This window comes from Strix uralensis, chromosome 5 (genome assembly GCF_047716275.1).
Source record: "Strix uralensis isolate ZFMK-TIS-50842 chromosome 5, bStrUra1, whole genome shotgun sequence".
NCBI classification, from domain to species: Eukaryota; Metazoa; Chordata; class Aves; order Strigiformes; family Strigidae; genus Strix; species Strix uralensis.
Window position 1 is genome coordinate 53,560,221 of NC_133976.1, and position 13,384 is coordinate 53,573,604.

The 13,384-nt window shown below is 38.2% G+C and overlaps 1 protein-coding gene across 7 annotated transcripts in view; it reads right to left on the bottom strand.

Moving 5' to 3' along the window:
* Positions 1–13,384, bottom strand: part of ANKS1B (ankyrin repeat and sterile alpha motif domain containing 1B) — a 446,786-nt gene that overhangs the window by 21,818 nt on the left and 411,584 nt on the right. For all 7 annotated transcript variants that reach the window (XM_074870829.1, XM_074870833.1, XM_074870835.1 and 4 more), the window contains 2 exons: positions 8,122–8,250; positions 3,889–3,960 (listed from right to left, as the gene is read on the bottom strand). In XM_074870829.1, coding sequence (XP_074726930.1) covers positions 3,889–3,960; positions 8,122–8,250 — 201 coding nt within the window. The remainder of the gene's footprint in view (positions 1–3,888; positions 3,961–8,121; positions 8,251–13,384) is intronic.

Sequence of the window (13,384 nt, forward strand, 5' to 3'; positions counted from 1 at the left end):
TTAAGAAAGATACATAATATTCAGGAATATGGCAGGATCCAAGAACAAAATCTAAATTCCCTACTGCTGTAGTAAATATCTGATTGATTCAGACTGTGCAGCTGGTATATGCAACATTAGCGATTTAACATTACTGCAAGGAAAGAGTCTACCTTGCTGCTGTGCTCATGCCACTAAGTATAAAACTGTCCCCTTCTTACCTTGTCAAGGAATTCAGATGTGTAAATGCCAGATGGAAGTCTACTGTAGAGAACAAGTCTCCTCCTAGTTCCAATTAAACTTTATTCCTTTTCTTTATTTTGATATAAACACATTTTATTCTCATTTCGTGTTCCTATGGTGATTTGAAGTGAAGGCAGTAATCTGATTGAAAACACAACTTGTAATATTTCCTAGTCCATGCTGAGAAAGATGACAGCTCTTAAGTTCTTGAAGGCATCTCTCAAACATAATTAATAAATCTATTGTGGCCAGGACAGCAAGATTTAATCTGCAAGTAGCAAAGGTCAGTTTACAGCAGGTGGGGAATGGAGATAAGGAGACAGTGTTGTTGACTGCAGAGGGAGTTTGTGAGAGAAAATAGCTGGAAACAAATAGGAAACCATAAAATATAAATCCATCCTTGGAGCGCAAATGTGCGAATGGAAAAATAAAGTATAATCCCTCTAACAGGCACAGTTCTTGCCAAATACCCAAAATTTTGGATGGCTGCTAGAGTCTGCAATTTGGGTGGGAACAAAAAGCATGTATAACCTTGACCCCTGTGCTGAGCTCAATCTATTGCATCTGCATGATTTTCCCCAAACAAATCCATCATCTGCCCTGCTGGAGCACACTGCTGCACAATGCTGAGAAGCACAGTGGATAGCCAAGAAGAGTTATTAAGACAGTGGTTCTCAGGTTTGGGGTTTTTTTTGTTTGGTTGCTTGGGGTTTTTTTACATTACAGAAGATTTAGAATCTCACTTCATTCTTAGGCTGTAAGAGGAGGAGTCTGCCATAAGCCCCTCTGTGGAGAGATGTGAGGGGTATCTGCATGACACTTCCCCTGAGAACCAAAACCGTCAATTGCAATAACTGAAAGCACAGGAAGCATCTACAACTAACCGGGAGGGATCTGCAGTCAGCAAACATGTAATTTTTGTTGTTTCTCTGTATCTACGAACGATTAAGGAAGATCAAGATGTTTTTTTCACTGACAGGCTTCTTTCATCCACGTGTATCTGCTGACTGGAAGACATTCAGTGAACATTAATGCTTTTTTAAGCAGCATTAGGTTAAAGATGGAGAAGCTAAAGCCACATTGACAGAAAAATTAGGTACCTAATTTTCACACATTCTCATTAAAAGCCATTATGTGACTGACTCCAGAAAGATTAAAAAATTGTGGGGAAGGACCTCAGCATGGTACAAGGTTATATGTGATGTACTCCCCTCCCCTCCATGTTTCAGATTGCAGCATGCTAGAGATTTGAAATATATCAATGGGAAAAAAAATCAAATACTAAAATTAAAAAATGTTGCTCTATCACACTAGTACAACCCTCTGTGAAAATCTTACTGACTCTAAAGGCACTGGACAAGCGGATAGAATTCAGTACCTGAGAAGCAGTCAAAGAACATATCTAGCTTTTTGCTTTTTTGTAAGTGAAATGTCCCTTTTGGTATATTTAAAATAAAATGTAACTATAAAACAAGCCACATCTTCCACGACAACCCAGTGGTACTTAAATACAATAACGAACATTACAGCAAGACTTCAGGATGAACTTGGGACAACCTGGACTCCCAATTCAACTTTCAGAACACAACCAGAGGGAGAAAGTTTTATAAAAAGATACAGTTTTCTCACTGGGAAACTTATGCTAAAATAATAATCTGTTCCCATTAAGTCAATGTTTTTTGCTTTTGACTTGAATAGAAATATAATTAAAAGGACTATGTATAAAGAATAGATGAAATTCTGATTAAAAACTATTTTATTCAAACCTCTGCAATAAAAACCCCTCAAACTAGAAAATAAACATTCTTGCAGTGCAACGGTTTCAAAAGACAATATATAAAATAAATGTATATAAACTCCATCACTGTATTGTATAAGTGCCCTGTATGGCACTATACACTACTAGTGCACCTCCACTATTTTTATAGAAAAATTGTACTTTAAATTAAAGTTTTTTCAACCTCTTAAGTTTTCATATTCTTGATATATAATCATACCGATATGATTATTGTGCATATAATTTTGATATACACAATATATATTTTTGATATATAATAATATATCAAATATATATACATGTATATATATACACACTATCATATATATTATGTATATATACATATATACATGTAATATATATATTAAGTATATATACATAATATATACACGATGTTGTATATATACTATATGATATATATACATGATATATAATTTTGATATATAATCCTATCAATCATATATGATTTAAATTTGCCAAATGTATTACTTTAAAAAAATCTTAAAATGGCTATAAATTATTTAGAGTGACTTTTTTGATGTTAAGCTTCCTGGTTCAGTCAAATAACTTACTGAAGTTGTCATTTGCTACTATGGTGTCAAATTTTGCCCTAAGATCTGCACAGACATATGCCTAAAAAGTTTAACTCTAAGTCTGACAGTCTGAAAACTGGATTGCAAGATAGTACGCTTGCAGCCTCAATTAATTCCCCAGAACACATGTATGTGATTGTAGATCCCTCCGTGTCAAGTTGTTGGGTTTTTTTTTAGAGTTTAAGCCCAGGTAAGGAATGATTAGCATGTAACTAGCTGAAAAGCCACAGATCTTCAGGCAATCTAGTAAACGTGAATTACTGCCAGCCCTTAGCTAAAACAGCTTGTACAAAAAAACCAGCCTGTGTGTTGCAGATATGTAGCTAACAGGAAATGGTTGTCTGACTGCATGAATTTTACACATCTTCCAGCTTTCTAATTGATCTGAATGCTACATCTAGTGCTCAGAGGCATCATGCATAAAAGTCTTATGATCCACAGAAGAAAGGATTTCACTCATTCATCTGTAATTTTACACATTTGGTAGATTACCAAACAATTATATTCTTCATTAATTAATCATGCCAGACCATGATATGTTCACCATCTCTATGAACAGGTGTGTTCCTATTACAGCTACAGTTGGGAATAAATCATGTAGCTGGCCTGTGGCTTGTTCTGAGTTTCCAGCAGCAGCATATTTCTTGGTGATAGGCCGAGCCTCATTGTAATTTTCTACAAACCAGTATCAAATCAAAGAGGCATAGAAAAACACATTCTTACCAGTTTGAAGGAAACCTAACTGCTTTTCCACCATCAGGTGAAACTGAATTAGATCCCTTTTCATCCTTCAATCAATAAGCAATAATTAATGGAATACTCATGTGAGTAAAAACATCCATAGGATTATGTGACTGTAGGATTAGACCATATGTAAAAACCAGTGGCTTCGGTAACATGTTAATATATTTACCAGTACATATTTTCATGTAGTAAATTCAATCTAGACTATCATATATGAGCTATAAATTCTGTTTATAAAAGCAATGTGATGTGGGCACATTTAAAGTGTGTGGAAAGAACTTTGAAACATACTTGAAGATTCAAGAGAAAACATAACGCACAAATTTGTTTTTTTCTTAGATACAACACACAAAATAAAAATCGACATTTAAATTTTGGTATTGAAATTAAGATAAAAGGCAGAATAAACTTCCTACTGAATACCAGTGTAGCAATGGAAAACAAATGGGTAACAGAACATTATAAAAGCAAAAAGGGCACAGTACAAGTAATCACAACTTGATATGATTTAATATTATGATAATAGAGAAAGGAGTAGGTTTACTAACTTACCCTCATCTTTGCACATGCATCCTGTGTTGACTCTGTGCCTCTTAACTCTTTTACCAGCATAGAACCTAAATACTAAAATAAAAAGTCATTAAACTTAACTAAAATTCCAAAATAGACAAACATCTGCAGAAATGCAGTAAAAATGCCTAAAACCCCACAGTGGTAGCGGTCAACTTAATATATCTCTTCAGGTTTTTTTACTCTGCATTTCTCTGATAAATCATTTAAACCAGTGTGTTAATCAACTTATGAAACAGGAATGCACAGCAACAAGTGTATTGAATCGGATGGAGCCCTTTGAAACGATATCTGAAAGTCTTCTAGCTTATTACCTTAGCCATTCAAACAACAAACAAATACTACAGATTCCATCTTAAAAAAAGCCATTTGATTAAAAAATGGAGAATCTGCTGTTTTTAGCTGCCATCTGCCAAACTCATGTTCCTATGTGTGCAATCATGTGGACATGAAGGCCAGCAGCGATGTTAACCTCTGTGTACTCAATCTGTAACTAATTTATGTGCAGATAGCAGAGCCCAGCATCAGCAGAGAAAATAAATCTGAACTGAAAACTAGTTTAAGCCATTATTTTTTCCTAAGAAAAGGTTGACCCTGGAATATTATTTTGAAGCCTTTACTGATCTGAAGGAGGGCTGGGTGAGAGGAAGCAGCAGGGTGCTGGTGCTGGGTCCTGGCTCAGCTCACTGAAAGCCACAGTGCTCACAGAGGAGCTTGCTCATCTCCAAGGGTACACAGGGCAGTGAGTGCCTCACTGACACATCCCCTTCCCCATCTGCCTCTTCCTCACAATGTCATTTGCTGGCATGTGCAGTTTGAGCTGTTCTGAACCCTGTCAGCAGGCTCTGCTCCTCTGGATTTGTTCCTCTGCAGTCTCAGTATCTCTCTGAGTATCTCTATGGTGTTGCTCCTCCAGGGATGGAGCTGGCTGCATCATCCCTGCCATTCTCACCTAGCAGCAAGCGGTCTCGTTAGGGCTAACAGGGCTGTGTGAGAACCACACTCTGCATTTCTCCTATAGAAGCTACAGGCATGTACATCTGTGGATGTGCACATGTTCATATAGCTTTGTGCAAACAGGATGTTTCTGTATTTCTGTATGGTGTCACATGTAAGTCTGGCTTAACTGGGGAAAGAGGACAGCAAGCCACCCCTTGTCTTCTCCTCCCCAGGCACAGAGATGTCTCTCTTTGCATTCTCACTGAAGCGCAATGCCATGGCTTCTCGTAAGTCTTTGGTCCTAAGTGAGCAACACAGAAGCTAAAGAGAAGTCATGCCACTGGTGGGAACAGGGTAGGTCAGCTGCAGAAGGAGAGAAAGCACTGTGGGCAGGAGCTTCTTCCCAGAGGATGCTGTAGCCCATCACCACTGTCTGACTCCTTTCATTCTACCACACTGACTCCCCTTGGAAACACTCTAAGCTGACCCAACCAGATAATGAATCAGCTTCATCTTAAACAAGAACCTATAAAAAAAATTTCAGTTACAGCTGAACGCAAGCTGGAACTGAAGAGAAAGTGTACTGGTTCAACTCTCCGGTCTCCTGACCTAAACTGAAATATTTTCTTTAAAGCCTTTAGTTCACACTGTGTACTGCAGAAGTCTCTGACCTGCAAGAAAATGCATAAATATTTCAATGTAGACAGTAGCCAACATGGTAATTACTGAGAAACACTTTTCAGGGCATTATAAACGGAAGGGTGCACAACACCAACACTACCAGATAAGCACAAGCAGAAAGAAATGAATGAAGGGCATTCCTGGAGGAGTGCAGATGTTAAAGATTCATAAAGCAAGCAGCTGCGAGTCCAGCTGGGGGCTCAGTGGTGACATGAATAGGGCTTTGGGCATTAATTTGATGGGATAGCTTGATATTGCCCTTGAAGAAGAATGACAAATATAAAGCAAACTCTGAAATTAGAAAATTAAACTAAAGCATATTGAGTTAAACTGTATGTTTCTCTGGATCCTGCTGTCTGACACCTTTGGTATCCTTAGCCTTCTCTCAGAAGGATGCAATTAATTTCTTCAATTTTTAATTTTTTTTTTTTTTTAATAGACTGTGGCACAACAAATTGGTATTTCCTTGAAAGCTACCATTTGGTCAGGCATCAGGGAAAAAAAGCAGTGCTTCTGAGCTTATGGCAGAAAAAGAGCCAGAAAGAGAAGACGCAGGCAGCTCTTGTCCCATCTGCACAGCAGCAAAAAGTCTCAGTTGCAGGCATTCAGAAATGCTTCCCAGGGTGGACTGCAGAATAGACAAACAAATCACAGAGGCACTGTCCAATTTAGTTGTCAGACAAATACAAAATTCTAGGAGGGAATTTTGTTTTCCTTTGACTTGCTGTACTTTTGGAAATGTTCCTTTTCAAAGACCCAGAGCATGTGGGAGAAACACAGAGGACATCCAACAGTTCAACTGAGTGATGTGGCATACAATGAAAACTGCCCCCGTTGTAACTTCCAAGCCAGGGTTTTACTCCCTAAGGCTGAGGTCATTACAGCTCAGGGAGCTGAGTCAGTGCAGTGATGCATGACCCTTAGGAAAGGAAGATGTATCCTTAATCAGCAATAACTTGGATATTTTGATTTGGCGATTCCTTAATCACCAGTAACTTGGATATTCCTGGTGATCCCAACTTCATTTCTTTAACGATGCACAAGCCTTCCAACCTACTACAGAGGTTACACCTGATTATGAATTTACTGCTGGATCAAGTAATGAGATAGAAGGCACTCTTGAGATACACCTGTTCACTTTACTGAAAACTATGAAAATATTTAAAGAACTGTAAGTTACAAAGCTTCCTTTTCAATTTGAGGTGCTGCACAGAAGGAGAGCAAGACTGAGAGCAGGTGAGTGGGACTCCACTTGCAGAGGAAGGCAGAAATTCTAGTTACTGTCTAGGGACAATCACTGCATTCACGGCAATTTCTACTCCATGAAGGTCTGATGGAAGATGCAGATGTGCTCCAGCAAGACAGGTCTGTAACACCCCTTCTGCCCCTCCTCCGTGTGAGCCAGGCTCTCACTTGCACTTAGTCCTATCTCCTACCTTTTCAGATATGCTTTAGATCAGGTCCATCAGCTCCCAACTCTCCCCCAAAATGCTCCAGTGTTTGGTGAACAGAGCATTATCCTAAAAAGCACTAAGGATCCAAGCTTCTTCAGGTGAAGAGGATCTAAAACCCACATCCTGGACAAGTGGTTAACCCTCAACTATTATGCTAAAGGCACTGCAACTACTGAGCTCCTTTCCTTTGTAAAATAAGTCAACTTTGCTTCATTAGGTGGCCACCTCCGAAGAGGCCACAGTGGTCTGGGAAGCACCTTCAGCAACTTTAAAAGTGCTTTCTAGCAGAGTTGGAAGGGGAAATGTGAGTTTAAATAGATGGGCTGAGGCACCTCTTCATCTCCATAAAAGCACCAGCCCCTCTGCCCTGTTAACAGGGAACTCAAGAATTCAGAAAACGTTTTTTCTTTTAAAAAACAAAGTCTTCCAGTATGACTTCCTATACTTCATGAGATCTTCCTCTCCTTCACAAGTGTTTATACCAGCCAGAGAATACTAATCATCTTTAGCTGTAGAGGGAAGCTCCATTTCTCCAGGGATGGGATCAGCTACAGCTATCCGGAGGTAAAAATAAATATGCCCTGCTCTGAAGGAACTGACTCTTACTGGTACTGCAAGTAGTCATCAGTTTGGGAGAGGTTTGAATGTGCTGTTGTCCCATGGACAAAAAACACTGCTTCAGGACCCTGATGATCTCCATCTTCCCTAGTTCCCTTCCCCCAAAACAGGTGTATAAAACTCAGGCAAGGCAATACTTTAACTGCTGTGCACGCAGCATTAAGGTAGGCATGAGAATCCCATATTATGTTTTATTATTTTTCCGTAAGTACTAGACAGGGATTTGTGACAGATGAGAAGTTGGAGTGTTTGCCTTCACTGTCACTTCTACAACACTTAGCCACTTATTCATGCTGTCATTTCTCTAACACTATTGCTACATGGACTGCAATATATCACAAAATTCATAGCAAAAAGTACTGTGCATCCTTGTTTCTCATTTATTACACTTACATTATTTCAGAAGTGGCCTGTCTCATCAAAAGTCACTGACAAAATATAACTGAAAAAACCCAACAGCCTATCAAAATTTAAGATTAATATATCTACACCAAAACAAACCACTAAATTTATCAACACTTACAAATGCTTTATAATCGCATGACTGGAAGATGAGTTTCTCTGGATGATGTTGCCAATATTGTACAGGTGTTGATGCTGTGGCTTCATTTGGAGGTCGCAAGGTAATTGAAGGCTCTCCCCAGTCTCCTGTCTGAAAATCACAGTTGTTCAAGATATAAGAGAAGTTGCAGGCAAATTTGCTATAAAGTAGCTCCACTGTTGTGCTCAATTAACAATAATTTATTTTCTACACATAGAGCAATGTTACTAAAATAAGGGAATACAACTTCTACAACTTTTTTCATTATTTAGTTTGTAATCCAAAGTCATCTACTGTAGTGTTTAATGAGGCTTTAATTAAATCTATTTGCTTTGAGAATAAAATCATTAGGCATCGGAAATATTCCTTAAAAATAACTGTTTACAATACATATATGAGGATGAGAGCACTTGAAAAAAATAATGAGATGCACAAAAATGCCATTCACAAATTCCACTATGTGTTTTACAAGCTCTTCTACACAGTTAATAAGTCTTCCATTATCCACCACACATAACCAATAACTAACTTTCCTAAATGGTTAAATAACTGAGACTTTGCTTTGATCTCAAAACTTATTATACATTCTTCAAACATATAAGGCATTCTTTAATCTCTTTATGAATATTTACTTTTATCACCTTCTCTTGATGTCTCATTGTAGAGTTACTAACATTGCCCTTCCACATTCATCATTCTTATTGATATAGAAGATTGCCTTCCTGAGCTGTCATCTCCCCTCTTTCCTCAAAGCCCTCAGAGAACATGGGTAGGACTGCAGTTGGCTGACAAATCCCTTCGCAGGACACTCTTCTCCCTTCCAAAAAGAGCCAACACAGGCATCGGTATAGGAATGCCCCCGGCATGGCAGTGCTGGTCTATGTCTCACTTGCCATTGCTATTTCTGGACAGGGCTTTATTTGACCTGGACTGACCTCTGGGCCCTTTGGGGCACCTTTCACCTTGCAGGCCCATGCAAAAAAAATATTATTTTGAGTTTATTAATTTTTTAACTGTGATCTCTCTGACTTTTGGTTCACATGTGCCCATGCTGCCCATGTCCTCAACACCAGGGATGCTACCAAACCAGCATCAGCTCACTTTAACTGAAAATGACCCATGGATGAAGTCCTTCTCCTCTTCCCAAGCCCTCTTCCCTCTGTCACCAGCCCCGCTTCTCCCCTACCCTGTCTGGTCTGGTCTGTCTCTGAATTCTTGTCTCCTACCCACTGTCTTTTGGGGATCAGATTTCTCCTTCCTGTTCCTCCTTCCTCCCCTGCTTGTTCTCTCTCAAACTATTTTACCTTCTCCTATATGATTATTTCAATTTGGATTATGCTACTTCTTTCTTTACCTGCACTTATCTCTGTGTATTTTCTATGCATGTCATATTGTTAAAATATGTGTTGAAGCTGGCAAGGAATTGTCATCAGCATTTCACACAGAATATGGCTAGAAGTTAAGACTTTTAAAGCAAAAAGAAGTTAAGCATCAAAAGCACATGAAAAATTCTTATTGAAGACATTCAGAAGTCTGGCAAACTATCACATCCTACTAATTAAATCAAGACAGAGTAAACAAAACAAGTAAAGTACATCATTTTCATGTGTCACAAAATAATGAAATGACACACATTTGCACAACTCTGCAATGAAAAGCAAGAGATAAATCTGGAAACATCAACATTACCCTGCTGATATGGCAACTTCAAGCAAGTGAGCATCATAAAACAAGTCAAACCTACTTAATGTTGGCACTATTAGCACATTTACAAATTATACAGTATTGTAATTTCTGTTTTGCCTAGTTAAGTTGCCTATATGCTATGGATATGACTTCAACCTCAGATTTTGAAAGGAAAGCAGCAGGAGCAATTGCTCCCATTTGGGAACATTCTGTATCCACAGAAATGAATCCTTCTGACCACTAATGTATAAAAACCTTCTATCATATTTAATCTGAAGTGGGAATTTGATTTCTTTAAGAAGCAGTTCTCTTTATAAAATAATGTTTAACTCATATTTCAAGGGGCAAGGATCTGCATCCTTATTAGCGAAGCCTGTATTTGACTACAAGAGAAGATGGATTGCACCCATCATAAATTGTCACAGTGTGCTCAACTGTCTCTTACGAACTGTTCAAGGCCATAGCTAACAGACCACTTGAAATAGTCCCTTTTTTTAACTAATAAAGATACACTTTGCATGTTCTGTGTAAGGAAGCAGATTTCAGGAGGTACATCCTATCCATTTAGCAAAAGGTTATTACAATGGAACAGGAGTTAATCCAGGACAGAGAAGTTATAAAAGTACATCTTTTGACCATCGGTTGTTCCACTGAGGAGGCACAAGGATGGCCATGAGGTAGGACCAGAATTTCTATGGAATAAGTGACCCTGGGGAGCACTTCAAACCCTTTTGTTGCACTGGTATGCAGGTGACTTTCCTTGCATGCAGAAAATGGACAGTACTGACAAATTAAGCAGGGTATATAAGGAGTGAAATGAGTGCATCATTTTACAATTTGACCCCCTTTTACAGGAAAGATATTAAAACCATGGAGATAGTATTGTTTCTGTCTGTAAATGAAGGACAGTAACAAGAGAAGCAGTGACTACCTCTCATATTGGATCAATTTTATAAAGGAGTTAGGAAGCAACAGCCATGAGGAAATGGGAAATAATCTTTAACCAGGCTAATAAAACTAGTGTATAAGACACTTAGAGAGGGACTGTGTGGACACCATTCATTTGTATCCATTAATTGCTCTATAAACATATACAATCATCCTAGTACTTGCTTCTTTTGAATTAGACAAAACAGAATTGATAGGATTGTTGTAGGATGATCTAAACATGTAATATATCTGAGGTTAAGGGAAGGCAGAGATACAGGATTTCTGCTGTTCCTGACAGACCACTGCACCTGAAGACCTTTCATGTATTTCAGCGTGTCTTGTACAGCGAGCAGCTGCTAAGAAAAGCTACATAAAATTGAATATCATAGGTATAGATTATTATGATGGCTGAAGAAGACATGTTATATATAGCCATGAAATTTTCTTTTGTAACTGTATCATAAGTGTTTTTTTAATATTCAGCAGAAGTGGTTTCTGGTCTCCTTTCCTTTTGTTCTTAGATTTCATTTTTTCTCCTTAGATTTTTTAACCATACTATTGCTAGTATTCATTACCTATTTAGATGAGTTATAACAGGGTAGTCTCCAAAGCCCAGATCCATGAAGATGTTTAGAAGTGTATTTCGTACTACATATTCCCAAGCAATTTATTTTCCTTCCCCGCCCCCCCCCCCTTTTTTCTTTTTTTCTAATGGAAGAAAGGCTTTTAAACAAAATTTAGACAGCTAAATACTTTCATAAATCTGGGCCTAAAAGCCTCTACAGGGAGAAAAGGAGCTCCTCAGCTGACTGACTCTAGTCAGATACTGAAATTCTGAGATTTAGGATGTGATGATGACAATTAACTTCAGGTAAAATACAAAGTAGGAATATCTCTGACCTACAGAAGACTTGAAACTACAAGTCTCAAGTCTGAGGTAGAAAATTTGAATTACAAGTAGTTCTAAATCTGAGGAATTGGTGTGGAACAACTCAGGGCCTTCATAAGCACCTAAAACACTTTCAGGCAGTATAGAAATGTTTGTAAATTGCCATGCAGGACTAACTATGATGTTTGATTTAATTTTTAAAAATAGAGATGATAGGATAAGGATTTTCTGCTTTGAATATTTAATTTGCAATTATAACAAATAATCAAACATTTAAGCTTATGTATATTTTATGACACAATATACGTATGGAATTTTTATCTCTCTGATGAAGTAGAAAGGCAAGAGATAATTTAGTCCTCATCTAACCTTACAACTCATCAGACAGCTGTGCAATTTATCACGTGGTTTTTGCTGTACTGCCTGTGTTTTAGTATTCTAACCTCCCCATGCCTTTAACCAGTGCCTTTCCTCTCTCTGCCTCAGTCACCTTCAGAAAGAAGATTTTTTTTCTCCACGTTTTGCAGATAAAGAATTTACAATCACAAAAGGGTCTCAAGTCAGGTGCCAGAGTGGTAAAGGTTCAATCCTTTTACAGTGACAACTTTTAACCATAAAGTTCATAGCCTTAAAGACCAATATCTCATGTTCTTGCAGTGCTTCATAACCCTGAAAATGGGCAGATGTGCTCTAGAAAGGGTCAGATCCTGATGTCAAATAAGCTACAGAAGCAGATTACTGCTATTAGGTAATTTTTTACAATTGTTGCACGTTCTTCCATCTTATCCCATTCTCTGAGAACTGTGTTTGACTCACATGAAAAGGACCTGGATGCAGAGGTAGTCACAGGTAAGGAGTAATCTCAGTACAACTTCTATAAAATCTAACACCTGCCTCATCTTTTTATAAAAATGTCAAGTTAAAAACCCTCCATGCTGCAGGCAAAAAAAAGGGCCTGTTTTTGAGTGGCTTGAATATAGTAATTTTTAACAATTTTTAACATTTTATAACTTTTCACCTATTAAAGCCCCATGCCTAGTTATGGTAATGTGCATTAGTCACCATGACAACAATAAATTGGAGCACACATAGATACAACACTTCTGGCTGAAAAATTAATTATTTTCTCCCTGTAAGATTTTTAATGTTCTGTGGACCAGCCAAATCCTCATTATTTGCTTACATTTTAATTCCTACAGTGAAAGAATTTTTTTTAGCTCCTAATATATTTGGCTTTTGAAATAATGGAAATAGGTTTGTGGTATACTTACATTTTAAAAGCTTCTAAAGCTTGATAAACAAAATGGCCCCTCTCTGGCAGAAATGCTCCAAGGAGGCAGCTCTATGACAGAAATCAGGAGAAATCTACAGCTCCTCTGAAATACTATGCTTAGTGAAATCTGAACGACTGGCTGTCGTCCTTATCACGCTGCAATATGGATCACCAGGTTTGCTCTCACATGCACAGCAGATATGCCTCTGTCACAGAAATGATGAAAATTCAAAGCACCATCAGCATTACCTCTAATTCCCCAAAAGTGTCTCTGCGAACACGGTGTGCTCCCCAGCTAGGCAAAGCCTACAGATTAACAGGAAGGGCAGCACAACACATTGTGGGGGTGAAACTGTGCAAACCGAGCTGTTTACACGGTTTCTCACTTTGGAAAAGTGAGCAAACAAAAACATCAGGAACAGAAGTCAAAGCTCCCCCTGAGTGAGACTGCTGCTGGCAATCCCTCC